This window comes from Oryzias latipes, chromosome 21 (assembly GCF_002234675.1).
Source record: "Oryzias latipes chromosome 21, ASM223467v1".
Lineage (NCBI taxonomy): Eukaryota > Metazoa > Chordata > Actinopteri > Beloniformes > Adrianichthyidae > Oryzias > Oryzias latipes.
The window spans coordinates 8,527,503-8,542,382 of NC_019879.2; the positions used below are offsets into that span (position 1 = coordinate 8,527,503).

The following is a 14,880-nucleotide window of genomic DNA, read 5'->3' on the forward strand; positions in this document are numbered from 1 at the left end:
TGTGTGTTGAAATAATCACTTTTCTTGAAAGACCCACTCAGATGAAAATTGTGTTTTTGACATTTTTAAAAGGTTCTTGTGGCATTTTTCTGATGAAAGAACACATGTTTAAAGAAAACTAAGCTTAAAATTGCATCTCAACACTCGAGACAAAAAAATCCAGTTGGAAAAAGAACCTCTTTGTGACGTAGAAAATATTATTGGCGGGCCACAAGCTCCTGCTCTGCTCCGTTCTGATGCATCCACTTGTAGAGGAGTACATCCATGAACGTCTTTGTTTTCTGTGGCTAAGCTGGAATCTGGCTCAAAGCTGTACGGGTGGACAGCTGCAGTATTGCTCGCCATTTTTGTTGCATCAGTAAGGTTGGGGGAGTGGCGGGCTGTAATGCTAGCAAAAGAGCATGTCAACAAATAACTTTTGGTCATGGATGACAGAAAGGGGGGGCCAGGGTTGCTCCACGCTAGTAGACATTCCCCACAACTCAGAGGTGAGTTGTTAATGAATTACAGCCGGTCTGCACATAGTATGTCCAAGATTATGACAGATTTTTGCTATAAAATAAAATAAATAAAAGCATAATCTTAATGAAAACAGCACTGGGAACACTTTTACAATAGATTAAAAGATGAGCAGAGTGGGTCTTTAACATATAAAACCCTGTTTCCAAGGTAACTTCACTATCTGACACAAAAAAACAACATAAATAAATAAATCACACTAAGGCTACATTTCTTATGTCACATATCAAGCTAGGGTTGTTCTCAGTAGTATTCAATCAAACCCGAAGACTCCAGTGTCATTCATCCCCTGTGAGTTTTGGTAAAACCCAAAAAGTTAGCGCCACGGTTTGTTACCACCAGACCCAGTGAGGACACAAAATTCTGCTTTCAGAAAAGTGAAAGAGGAGGCAGGCGGGACGGACAGCCAGACTGGCAGATGAACCAAAGGGGGTGCCTTTGCAGCTGCTAAGTTAGTGAAGTACCTTTGTGCTTGTCCCGTTTATGCCTTAGTGTCTGAAGGGGTCTTACTCTGGCTAGGGCCTGCTCACGCTGGTTCATAAAAATGGGACCGGGGAAAACAAGGGGGCCTGGGGGAGAAAAAAACTTTCACATGCATGCACAATGCTCACAAATGGGAAAGAACACATGATAATACCACAGCACAACACACACAAGCACACACTAAGAAATTATGTAGACACAAGCAAGGGGGAGGACACCAAAGGACTACATCCAAGGACTAGCACCAGGAGCATGGGGGCTTTGGAAAAGCCTTGCATAGAGGTTTGAGCCCCCCCAAAAGTGTTTTTTTAAATTCCTCCAGTCTCTTTGAGGCTCATACCTCTTCCTTCTTCCAACCTATGCCGGCGGTTGATCCTCTGCCGCTTCTCCTCCTGACGGATCTGAATGTGCTCCTCGATGTTCACGCCTGGAAGGGGAGGGACAGGCACAGCTGAAAACAAAAAAAAGGTGGCAGGCACAGGGCACCGGCGCATGGTGCAAAAGGAGGAGGGAGAATGAAGCAGAACAGAAGAGACACACATCAATGAGTGATGGGGAGGCGTGATCGAAAAGCAACGACTTTCATCAGCAGTTATAACAGAAGGATGGGAGGCCACAACAGCATGAAGAGAAGAGCCTTCAAGCAAAAGCAACAACGTATGTTTGTGCAACAATGTCAACACATGCTTTTTTGGTTAGAACAGCAAAATAACCTGAAATACAAGGGATGCTATTTACATGCTTAATAAAAGTTTACAACTTCAGGTGAAATGTCTGCTTGAACCGTGAGTCCGCCATAATGAATTAGATCAGGTGGAAGATACCATTTTCCATGCATGCATCGTAATCATTGACTGTACATGAGAACTGGAGTGAGTGACCCCTCCCTCCCAGGAAGTACTCGCTGGTTCCAAGAAGCCATAATCCCATAAACTTCGACTGAGAAACGAACAGCTTTTAGTCAGTCATTATATGTGTCCAAAAAACCATTCTTGCTCTTTTTTACTGTGTTCTTGCTAATCCAAATTTTTATTTCAAGATTTTTTTTTTCTTCACTGCAAGTTAATCAAGTTATAAACTGACCAGAGGCCTCACTAAAAGGGTTATATGGTTTCTGCTGGCCCTCAAGTCCAATGTTCAAAACGACTTTTTGTATCCCGCTTTCAAGTGGTAGGGGTGTGGACCTCCAACAAGCTCAGTCCTGATTGGTGATTGTGGTTGCCATAGGCTCAAACCGACTCAGACCAAGCAATGCTTACTGATTTGTCTGGCTCCAACGTGGCGGCATCTGCAAATTAATGGCGACTGAATTGACTTAATTTTGTCGGAGCTGGAAGTAAGCCATTGTTTTATGGGTGACGTCACACTCAATCAGTCCAGTTCTTTATACAGCCGATGGTTGCAACTAGTGTCCCTCCAAAAGATGAAACATTTAAACTGTTCCCCACAAACTGTATTGTCAAACCTTAATTTTATTTACCTAAATAAACTTTGTCTTCTCAAGAAGATCCTTAATTTCTTCAATTCGACTAGTATTTGGTGTTAAACAATTTAAAAAGAATTTGATAGAAATCCCCTTTGTAACCTTGATAATATTAATTTGTTATAATGTATTTATTGCACTGAATTTGTTTCCTAATTTCTATTTCCAGAGTGGCTTAAAGTCTCAAAGGACACATGAAAAGATAAAATCAAACCAATATTGACAGAGATGAACCAGCATCCCAATTTTTAGAACACACCTTATTGGTTGCAATTAAAATGACAGAAACTGTTTCTGTTTTCATCCTATGAAATCAAGAAGGACTAAGAATCAAATACCTAGCAGCAGGTCCAGAGGAATCATCTCCTTCACAGCATCAAAGATGCCCCTCTGCCGGGCCTCCTGACCGTCAAGCTCTCTGGCACAGGCTTTGCAGCAGCCACAAGCTGAGCAGCCAGACTCTCCAGACCCACATCCACAGATACTAATAAACAAAAAGAAAGAAAAATAAGCATATTTAGTCAGAATGATCAACAATGGGGATTATGACCATCTGCCGATTGTGACTTACCCCCCTGGCACTCTGTCTGGCCGTCCACTGCTGACACAACTGGCACCATAACCGGTGCAGTCTCCACAAACGGTGCAAACCATGCACTGGTCCAGCTTCCACTTGTGCATGCCTGGCTGGCACATCATGCTCTTCTCCTCCTTCTCCTCTATGTCATCTTCCAAGTCCTCGTCCATGGCTGTTGCCATGTTCTCTACTCCAAATGCTGTAATGCAGGCAAACCCAGAAATACAATCAGAACAGGATACTGATTGTATGAGGTTACCGTCGTTTCCTCTCCTGCTAGTCTGCTCACCTTTTCCTGCCTGGCTCATGGCTCCAGTATCTCTGCCACACTGGCCTTTGTTATTCACTCCAAATGTCCACACCTCCCCATTCTTGGTGAGAACACAGGTGTGAGCTTTACCCATTGCCACCTGAGTTACAACGTGACCCTTCAGGTCCGACACCTGACCTGTGATGAGAAGCAGATGTAAGGGAGGTTAATATCAATCGACAAGCTAAAAGTGTTTTGTCTAAGGTATATTGGAAAAAAAGCTTTGAAATGATTTTGAGGACGCACAGGTGCTGTCACTGTAAATAGCATCTTTGCCAAACATGTACAGCTCTCCATCCTTGGTGACGATGCTGCTGCTGCCGTTGTTGCATGCTGTATAGACGGCTGTCTTTGTCTCCAACTTGATCATTTTCTTGGGCTTATAAGGCTTGGGCTGTCTGCGACTTTTGGCTGGAGAAAAAAAACCCAACAAAAAATCAGATTTAAATTTTGAAAAAAATTATAAATTATAATCATTATAAACTCTCTTACTCGACTCCCCATCCTCTCCCTTGCTTGCAGAGCCAGTGAAGAACACACTTCCATCTTCAGCCACCAAAAGGGCGTGGGAACCATCATGGCCGACTGAGAACTGAACAATTTTAGGAGACTTTGTGATGGGTAACTCCACCCATTTTCCTGCTGATGGGCCACCCTGTTTTATGCCCAAGCTCTGATACTTCCCAGTGTAATAAATCTAAAATGAAAAGAGATGACAATTATTTTTACACATACCAAAGGGAAAGAAACAATGGTACTGTTCTTCAAAACTACAGCCATGAAAAATTAAATGAATTTGAAGCTTTGCTGCAGTTTTACTACTTTTTGACATTTGCATATATGAAAAAAACCACAAACAATGCTTAGAAGATCTCATACTTCTACAATTCACTTTCACACGCAAAAAGCACCAACAAGGAGCAAGTTATACCCTCTGCATAACAAATACAAGGCTTTAGCAATCTGTCACTAACAACATACCTGACAAAATCAAGTCCACGTCATGAGACATCTTTGTGTCAAGACAGGACAGGTGCTCCTACTTTCTGCCATTCTTGGTTGGTGTTACTTCCACATCAAGTTTGGGATTTAATAAAAAAAACAAAAGCACAAGAAAAATGTGCAAACAACAACCTCCCTGACCTACAATTGACCCCTTGCAATGTCGTCACACATGCATCACTGTCTGCCATTTTGGGAGTCAAACCCACATTATTTAGATACATCCAGCGACTTTGGTGTAGAGAAATAGCCACCAAATTTCTTTATGGTACACATGCCTTACGGTTGGTCGTTACAACAGAAAGATTCCAAATTCAAGCGTCTCTCTTAACAGATTTCTGTGGGATGAAGACAGAAAACGATGGATCCCCGCAGTCAAATGGGAAGTGTGGCAGCCTACAGCTGTCAGAAGACTCTACAGCATGGGTGTCAAACTCATTTTAGTTCGGTGGCCACATTTAACCCGTCTGATCTCAAGTGGGCCAGACCAGTAACATAAAAGCAAAATAACAGCTTTGTTTTAGTTTTTTACTCAGTTGGAAAAAATGCCTCAATCAACATAGTAGCCTAATCACTTGGGGCCAATGGATCTCAAATAAAATTAATTTCAATTGAAGAAAAGTTGGTCTATTTAATTTTATACAGACTGAATATTTTACACCTGACAGTGAAGCTATCCAGAAACTTTTCTTTATGGTGAGTCTCTTAGTGGTGCTGAATGTCATATTCTTTGAGCACTGCGATTTTGATGACATACAAAGCATTTGGGTTTTGCATTCAGCTTCGTGAAAGAAAGAAAAAACTCTGTCCATTTTTCCTGGAAGGCTCTTGGTAAATGGTAAATGAGGTATACTTATATAGCGCCTTTCTTCCTACAAGGACAAAGCGCTTTACAGTCACAGACCCATTCACCCAGTCACACACACATTCACACACTGGTGGCGGCTCCGCTGCCAAACACAGGCGCCCGCCTACCACCAGAGGCAAGGTGGGGTTCAGTGTCTTGCCCAAGGACACTTCGACTCATGGGCGTGCAAGGCGGGAATCGAACCTGCAATCTTACGATCATGGGTCGACCGCCCTACCGCTGCACCACGGCCACCCACTCCACTTCACGTTTGACATTTTGATCATTAGGGAGTCGCTAATGATCATCCTTATAGCAAGATAATAGCGGTAAGGCTCATAAAGGTGCATCTTACCCAGACGCAGAGCTGTTATGTTTCTATGAGGGGCCGTATAAGACATTATTTATTCTGAACCATTCACATTCATACATTCTTGCTCTCACAGTCATATATACTCTCTTTCGCAAACATATATTCTCTTACGCATCCATATATTCTCTCTCTCACATTCATACATTCTTGCTCTCACAGTCATACATACTCTCTTTCGCATACATATATTCTCACTTGCACATTCATATATTCTCTCTCTCGCATGCATATATATTACTTTACACATACATACATTCTCACTCTCATTGTCACTCTTAAAAAAGAATGTATGTATGTGAAAGACAAGTATATATGAACGTGTGAGGAAGAGTTTATATGTGTGTGTGAGAGAGGAGTATGCATGAAACGGAAGTGACTTTGGATGAAAAGGAAGGCACTTTGAATGAAAAGGAAGGCACTTTGAATGAAACGGAAGGCAGATGATTTCTCGTGCTCTGATTGGACGAGAGGCCGCCACCTCCCATTTTGAACACACTCTAAACCCTATCACTTGTACTGACTCATAACTATTAAGGTTACACAACTTAAATGTCATTTTGTAGTTGATTCAACTATAAAGTATTAAGCTCTATCAAGATTTTTTCAAATTTAACTTAACAGTGCTAAATATTTTAAAGCTTATTTGTATCTAGCACTCAAAAATTTTAAGATCCCTGAAGTAGCGTCATGACGTCATCACGTACTGGTGGGAGGGTCTTTCGTTTTCTCTACGTTAGCTCAGGTGGCCATGTTGGATTTGCCGAATGCGAGTATGCGACGTTTGAAATTGAAAGTCGAGCATTTTATTTTTCTGCAAAGCGTTGCTATTTCGTCCCGCTTCAAGACGCCCCAACCTCGGGTTTTTTTTTTTCATCCGCCTCATCGCTGATGGTGCCGTCTTGTCTTCAGCCCTGATTTAATTTGGTAAGTATCGTTCATGGTTTATTTTGAATGAATGCTTTAAGAATGCTCTTATACTACCGTAAATGTGGTTTACTGTTGTTTAAACATATGTGTGTTACGATTGTTTTAGAGCTTAATGTGGCAATGCATACATGATTAGTTTGTCATATTAGCAGACGTATGGCGAGCCAAACCCAAAATGCATTTCTGCCCGTAAGTTACGACAGTGATGAGGTTTTTTTTTTTTTTTCAGAGGTAGAAATGATCTGTTATGCTGCAATCACACTAAACGTGATCCGCGTGTGAAATTCGCGTTGGAGGCCTCTGTCTGTGGCTAAAGTTTGCTGCTGGACATTTGTCCAAAAATGTCACTCAAAGCCTCTAACGGTTGTGTGGGAGGAGCTACCGCCAACAGTTTTAGGCCTGGTTGCTACATGGAAGCATTGGGTTTTGAATGCAGCTTTAAGCTTTTATAAATCACTGATCTCCGTTATAAAAAAGGTTTTTGTAAAAATAAATTAATCAACGTGCTCGTGTTGTGTTCAGGTACCGAACTACAGAGTGTTCAGTGTTTCACCTCAGGTAGACGCCAAGGCCAGCCAGGTAACTTGTCTCCTGATCAGTTATTTGTCTAGAGCTATTTTAAAAAAACAAAAAATGCAATAGGTTGTGTAGTGCAATAAATGTTTTTTGATCAGAATATAATTGAAACATTTTTTAACATTGAAAAATCTCTTTTGGACTTTTTCAGATACTGAACTTCAGAAACTGAACTTCAGAAAGTTCACCAGAAAGTCACCATTTCACCAGAAAAGAGGTGTCAGTGGGTGAGTTTTATACTTATTTAATATATTCATCCTGAACTATTACCATTATTAGATTTATACGGCAGCATGGAAACATTTATGCACATTTTAACTAGCCAAAGGTCTAAATAGAGCTGAAATTATTTACATTTGAACTAAACATATTTAGATTGCAGGCTGAAGGTGGCACAATGGAATGGAGGTGCAAGTTGTGTTCTGTTACTTTGGCACTATGCAGTACTACATATAATACTGCAGTACTACATAGCAAATATTCCAAAGTGTTTCCACTGCCATGTATGTGGAAACACTTTGGAATATTGTCATGTCTTTATGACAGTATATTACAATAATAAAATGATGTTGCATTAGCACCATTCCATCATTTGAAACCATGAAAACTCATCTGTCAAGATCTGAAATGGATTTATGTAGAGTAGATGCAGTCAGAGGAAATTGTGCAGTTTTTACATGTTTGTGTAACTTAAAGCTGCCCTTTTCTGAGACTAAGTCCACCAAAACAGACAGGAACTGGCCAGCTTGGTTAGGATTTATGACCTCCAGGTGAATTTCTAATGTGCATAATTCAAAAACGGATAACAGCTGTAAGAAGCCAAGGTGTAACTTGCCTTAAAAATGACTTTGGGTCTTTGACCTGAAGTGGATCATGCCATGAACACTGTATTGTACTCTCACTAGAAATAGACATCTAGAAAAGGTATCATTTTATTATTTCTTAAAGTTCCTTAAATAAATATTGGAAGTGTTTGCTCTGCATTTGCTTCAAAGGTAATGGATATTTCTTTTTATTCTTTTAGGACCAGCGTGACGTGAACATGAGACGGGCACTTGTCCTCCTTGCACTTCCTGTTTATCTGCATGAAGATGCCTCCAACTTCTTCAAGACCTGTACAGTAAGTGCAAACGACTCCCTGTCAATGGTTTTCACTAATCCTTTAATATTGATTGAGATTTTATTGAGTGACATAATAAATAGGGCAATTGTTTGTAGTTTGTAAACTGAGTGATATTTTTAAATGGTTTTAAAAATGAGATGGAAGATGAGACGAACATCAGGGACTCCTGATTGGAAGGAGTGGGAACATTTTCGTTTACCTTTTCTGCTCCTGATCCATCATTATTTGAATAAAGAAAAATGAAGCTTTAGTCTTAAATTATTTTATAAATGTCCTCCTTCAGAAAAATGCTAAAGAACTTTTTAAAAACACAATTTTAATTGGAGTTGGTCCTTAAAACATCATAGCCAGTTGATTAAAAGCTAACAGAATGTTAGCATGAAAAGATTCCCATTGACAGATGGCAGGAATGTCAGTTTTGGACTTTATTATGATGAATATCTTTGAGGGTCTGAACTCATCTGTGTTTTTTGTTTTGTATTTTCCAGAATACCAGACCTCACAGACACTGCTGTGGGTATCTTCTCAGTTGTCGTGGTGACGCTCCTGATGCTGCCGTCAGTGGTCCCACACATCTGGCTGACTAATCTCTTCTAACTCTTCGGGGACATCTATGCTCTGGACCTACAGCACCCCAAAAAACTTGAACTTGCCTTCATATTTATTCAGAATGCTGTCTTGAACCTTGAGGACAGCAAACCACTGAAAGGACATTTATTGACGCTGAAGAATGTTTCGTTGAGTGAGTCTTCCAGAATGGACTATTTGTTGGTTTAAGTGTTATGTAACTAATGTGTTTTGTTGTGATCATATGCTTTTTCTGCCGTACAATACAAAACCAACTCTTTTTGTCAATATGTTGTGTGGCACTCTTATAATGCAGTTTTATTGCACTTATTGTTTCTTCATCCTCTTGATATTTGTGCTTTTTTTTAAGGAGCAATCAAAAAAAGTGTATTATGCAATCACTATTGTGTGGCCTTCACGTTTGTTGGTTTTTATCAATGTTAGCCTTTTAAAATGTAGTGGGGCAGTATCAATATCTCTGTTTAGAATACATTTTAAGCTGAAGAATTTTAAATATTTTCAATGCTACACATTTAATGAGTTAAAAAATTTATAAAGCATTTGAGTGAATTTTACATATTTTATGAGTTGAGTAATATAAAAATATAGTTAGTTAAAGCGTTTTTTAGTTGGAAAATATTAAAAACTTTAAGTAAATAATCTCTCTTTTATAAGTTGAGGAATCTTAATATTTTTTATATGAAATAATACAAATGTAAGCCAACTGACAATATGAATTTTAATAAATGTTAACTTAAAAGTTTTAATAATATAACTTAACTGTTGCGTAATCTGTTACACAATAATTTTTAAGTTCAGTCAACTCGCTAGGGATTACAGTGTAGACGCTAACATGAACCAGCAAGAAATCCCAAATTAACAGACTTGTGGTGTGGAAAGGTATGTTTTTCAGCTAGCAGGAATAATCAAAGTATCCGTTCTCTGTTTCAAAATGAGATTGCCACAAAACCGTATGTTATCTCATACTGGAACAGCTTTGGATGTAGAATTCAGTGGGAAAAGGTTTGGACCCTGCCACAAAAGTATTTCATCACCAATAAAATCAGAGAAATTTCTTTCAAAATTCTTCACAAATTTTATCCAGTGAAACATTTCTTTACTAAGTTTAAAAAAGATCTGGACATAAACTGTTCATTCTGTCATTCCTCACCAGAAACTGTGCCTCATCTTTTTTGGTTTTGCTCTTTCACTCAACTATTTTGGAAAGATGTGATACATTTTATAAGAACTCATCTATGTGAAGATTATAGATTATTTTACGAGCATATTATTTTTGGATATTTTACACAAGAAAGACTTAATGCAGAAAAAATATATGTAGTTAATTTACTTATGATTATGGCTAAATACTTTATACACAAGTGTAAATATGCCAACAAAAAAAACGTGTTTTATGTTTTTCAGAAAGAAATGGTTTTGTATGTGAACAGTATTAAATCTTCCACTAACAAAAAAGCTGTCAGAACAGTTGAAACATGGTCTCTCCTGAAACTTTAACAGATTCCTTTGCCTTATTATTTTTGTTTTCTTTTTGCATAACCTGTTTTACATGGTTATCATTATGTTTTTTTTGTTCATTCTCATGGCGAACGTGAAGATTGTATTTTGCACACAGTGGAGTTTTGTGTTTGGTATTTTGTATGTGCAAGATATTGTTAATAAAGTTTATTTAAAAAAAAAACGAACCGGCAAGAAGTAGCCACGGGGGTCCTGCAGCCATCGGAACCTTAACAAATATTTCATCTCCACCTCACCGTTGCCTTTTTTAAGAAATGACAGCTGGTTTTCCCACATTTATATGTAGTTATGGATCGAAAACAAGAGGAATTTGTTTTAATGTAAATGCGTGTTCCAGCGTCTACAGGAAGTGTCGCCCATAATTCACGCAAAGGCTCATGGGGGCTAGGAATAAGGTGGATACGGATTTTCTGTTTCGGTGGCACTTCTATTACCATTATTGGTATTTGAGACATTCCTTTGTGTCTCTAGAGATGCAGACAGATTTGTGACCACTTGAGGTGAAGATAAAATATTTCTTAAGGTTCCGATGGCCTTCTTATTGGTTCGTGTTAGCGTCTGTTCAAAATGGGAGGTGGCGGCCTCTCGTCCAATCAGAGCACGAGAAATCATCTGCCTTCCGTTTCATGCAAAGTGCCTTCCTTTTCATTCAAAGTGCCTTCCTTTTCATCCAAAGTCACTTCCGTTTCATGCATACTCCTCTCTCACACACACATATAAACTCTTCCTCACACGTTCATATATACTTGTCTTTCACATACATACATTCTTTTTTAAGAGTGACAATGAGAGTGAGAATGTATGTATGTGTAAAGTAATATATATGCATGCGAGAGAGAGAATATATGGATGTGCAAGTGAGAATATATGTATGCGAAAGAGAGTATATATGACTGTGAGAGCAAGAATGTATGAATGTGAGAGAGAGAATATATGGATGCGTAAGAGAATATATGTATGCGAAAGAGAGTATATATGACTGTGAGAGCAAGAATGTATGAATGTGAGAGAGAGAATATATGGATGCGTAAGAGAATATATGTATGCGAAAGAGAGTATATATGACTGTGAGAGCAAGAATGTATGAATGTGAGAGAGAGAATATATGGATGCGTAAGAGAATATATGTATGCGAAAGAGAGTATATATGACTGTGAGAGCAAGAATGTATGAATGTGAATGGTTCAGAATAAATAATGTCTTATACGGCCCCTCATATGTTTCGCTTTTGGCACGTGCAGAGATATGCTGTTTCAACTGTTTTTGCCTTTCCTTTGATCCCCCTAGTGGCGGAATTGCACATTTCGGTTATTTCTTTAAAAAAATCATAACTCGCCACAGGAATGGACTAGAAAATTGCTTTCTTTTTTAATCACTCTTATGATTTTCACTCTTCATGTGTGGGCCGGAGTAAACCACCTGGCGGGCCGGATAAGGCCCGCGGGCCGTATATTTGACACCCCTGCTCTACAGTGAACATTTTGTCTCACGTAGGTCTACAACACATTTTAATTGTCTTAAAAGTGACACATATTGTGGAATGGGTACTTTTTAGATTTTATCCTGTGCCGGTGCCAATCCGTCTCTTTTAAAAAGGGGCTGTTAATTCAACGATGCTGGGACCAGTACTTGTTTTGTTGTTTTTTTTTTTACTGTGATTGAGTAGTGGAAAAGAAACATGCAAACACGTACAAATGTGAAGCGGCAGCAACACAGGTTCCGGCAGAGCCTGAATGTGCCTGAGCTGTTTAAAGTCCCCGTCCTCCCCACCCATGCCATGTGAATGATAAGATATCATTGCAATGTTAATGCAATTGATGCTCCTTGCATTGTTGTAACATAAAAGCTTTCAGTATTTTGTCAATATATGAGAATAAATCTGAATGATATGTAACCCAGCCTGTCACCATGCGAACTGCGACCTCTTCCTCACGGCCCCGCTGCCCTGATTTGTGTTTTTGTGTGTTGGCGAAGAGGAATCAGACGTTGGTTCTGATCTGTAAAACGCCTTTTTTTTTCCGTGCCGGTGTTCACGCAGGCACCGAGATGTCACATGAAAGGGGTCGATTTAGGAAAAAAAAAACACATTGGGTTCTTTCAAATCTTTAAGTAAAAAACCGTACCTTAAGTTACACCATTGAACTGAATCGTGGGGCAAGTAAATTGTTGCATCCATACTGCATACGCTTACATATGACTACGTTGAAGTGTCAAACACGTGTGTTGTGATCAATTTAATACGTTTTATGTAGTTTTACTACTTTACACTAGGCTCAGTATAAGCTAAAAGAAAGGTTGTTCTTTATGGTTACTTGCTTTTTAATACATTTAAAAAAGGATTATCCTCATATTTTGTTTTGTAAATACACAAATAAAGCCGGAAACAAAACCTTGACCCCAAAATCAAGGTTTGAACCCATTTGTGGAGAAAGTTCCACGACCTTTCAATAAGTTGGAGTAAAACACACCACTTACCTTTCCTGAGGCTGTTTTCATCAGAGCAAACTCCCTGCCTGCTCCCAGCAATGCCGCCTCTTCATCAAAGCCTGTACCTGAGAGAATATCCAACTGGTTACAACCCAGACCTTTCACCCAAAGGTTACATCTTAGTGACATTTTTTTAGTAGTTTTCTGCTGCAACTGTTTAAATTTAAACTTGCATTGTGAAAAAAAGGATTTTTATGTTTTTATTCATTTACATTTGTCACATTTCAATGAATCAGACGCATATTATTTGAAATAAAGATAAAAGATTAAAAGAAACTCAAGCTTAGGAGAAACCTTGAGACTGAGATTTGTGTAGCAGGCGCACAGAAACATGGGCCAGTCAAAGCTTATCGTATGAGTATGTTAAAGCTCTTACTGATTATGTGTAGGTCTTTTTCGAGGTCGAACAGAGAGATACCACATGCATGCAGGCATTTCCTTGCCAGCTTGAGCTGCAGTTCCTGCTGCAGAGCTGGCTCTGAACCCATCGTATAGATCCGCACGACAAAGCCATCCTGCAGGAGGGTGGGCAAACATGGGAGAATGCGTTAAACACCCAAACTCAACACTGTTGATGGTGAAAAACTTAAGAGTCCATCTGAAAACAGGACGACCCTGCGAAAAAAACTCTGCCACCTTTCTAATCACCATACACTACCTTTTTCATTCATAAGACTATATGCATCATAATTGGTGCAATCCGGCTGCTGTGTCTCTTACAAAATTTATTATTTGTGGCCCCAACAACTCCTTTGTAATGGGATTCAATTAAGGACATGTTTAACTATAAACTGTTTATATTTGTTGCAGCAAAAGCAATATTTTATTGGCATGTTTGAATATATTCTCAATATTGTGCTATCAAATGAAAATAACATCTTTATAAATGAACTTGTTAAAAAAAAAACACTAATCATTATTTAATTGACCAGATGATTAAATATTATATTTGGTATTATGATAATCACATATTACTTTTGAAATTGTAATCTTTCTGGATGTGGGGTCATATTAGACCACTTTTCATTAGAAGACAGCCCAGAAGAGTCTGCATAAATGTTTAAACTAAAAAAATCACTTTACCTTAAGGATTAGTTCCAAAATAATAAAATCACTTTTTTTGTTTATAATTTACTATGAGAAAAAAAGTATTTGCTCATCCTGAATAGGAAGTGGCCATCTCTCATATTATACATTCTATTAATACTCAGATTAAGATCTGATTATTGGCAGAAATATTCACTGATGGTTTTCTAACGTTGAAAACATTTTTTGTAAAGAGAATAATAGCAGAATAAGAAAAGAAAAAAAAAACATCAGTAAAAGGTCTTAAATCGCCAGAACCACAAGCAGCTATTTTTTTTTTTTGCTTCACAACTGGGGCATCCAAACACAATGGGAGCCAACAAATCCCCAGCAGGCGCTGTGCAGAAGATTAGACTTTTCAAAAACAGCAGCTGTGGTGATCTACAAAACGTTAAAGCGGCTGTGCCTGTGGTAACCTGTCATCTCAAGAAAACAAGTTTAGATTTAAAACAATGAATAATAATCAAAAACTTAATTTAAGCCCCACTCCAATCATCTCTTGATCTATTGTAAAAGCATTCTCATGTGGACTTTTAATTATGAGAATGCTGTTTGTAGCCAAGATTTAAAGAAAAAACTGTGTGGTTTTCTAGGACATAGTTTCTGCAGAGCGGCAAGAGTTCAGTAGAATTTCACCTCAGAGTTGTGGGCAGGTCTGACATGGAACAAACCCATCCGCCCTTCCCCTCCCTGTTAGATTACAGGCCCTCACACCCCCAACCTAACATTAGCAGTGCAACAAAAATGGTGAGCAATCGAGGAGCTTTCCAGCTGTTCAGTTTAGATCCAGATTCCAGCTCAGACAAGGAAAACAAAGGCGTTCATAAATCTATTTCTCCTTCAAGTGGATGAATCAGAATGGAACAGAGTGGGGAGTTTAATTTCTATGAAACAAATTTGATCTTTTATAAACTGCATTTTTGGTCTGCTCCTGATTCTCAATGATTTAAATTAAGAAATATTCAGAAATGGATTTTGAGC

At 38.7% G+C, this 14,880-nt stretch overlaps 1 protein-coding gene across 18 annotated transcripts in view; it reads right to left on the reverse strand.

Annotated features, from left to right (window-relative positions):
• The window catches only part of mycbp2 (MYC binding protein 2, E3 ubiquitin protein ligase), an 80,478-nt gene that overhangs the window by 48,588 nt on the left and 17,010 nt on the right, over positions 1-14,880 (reverse strand). For 14 of the 18 annotated variants that reach the window (XM_023950841.1, XM_023950839.1, XM_023950838.1 and 11 more), the window contains exons 10-18: positions 13,190-13,328; positions 12,802-12,878; positions 3,865-4,069; positions 3,619-3,783; positions 3,352-3,510; positions 3,057-3,261; positions 2,824-2,969; positions 1,343-1,453; positions 984-1,088 (exon numbers count right to left, since the gene is read on the reverse strand). In XM_023950841.1, the coding sequence (XP_023806609.1) occupies positions 984-1,088; positions 1,343-1,453; positions 2,824-2,969; positions 3,057-3,261; positions 3,352-3,510; positions 3,619-3,783; positions 3,865-4,069; positions 12,802-12,878; positions 13,190-13,328 (1,312 nt within the window). The remainder of the gene's footprint in view (positions 1-983; positions 1,089-1,342; positions 1,454-2,823; positions 2,970-3,056; positions 3,262-3,351; positions 3,511-3,618; positions 3,784-3,864; positions 4,070-12,801; positions 12,879-13,189; positions 13,329-14,880) is intronic. The other 4 variants (XM_023950827.1, XM_023950842.1, XM_023950833.1 and 1 more) reach the window with 3 other exon arrangements.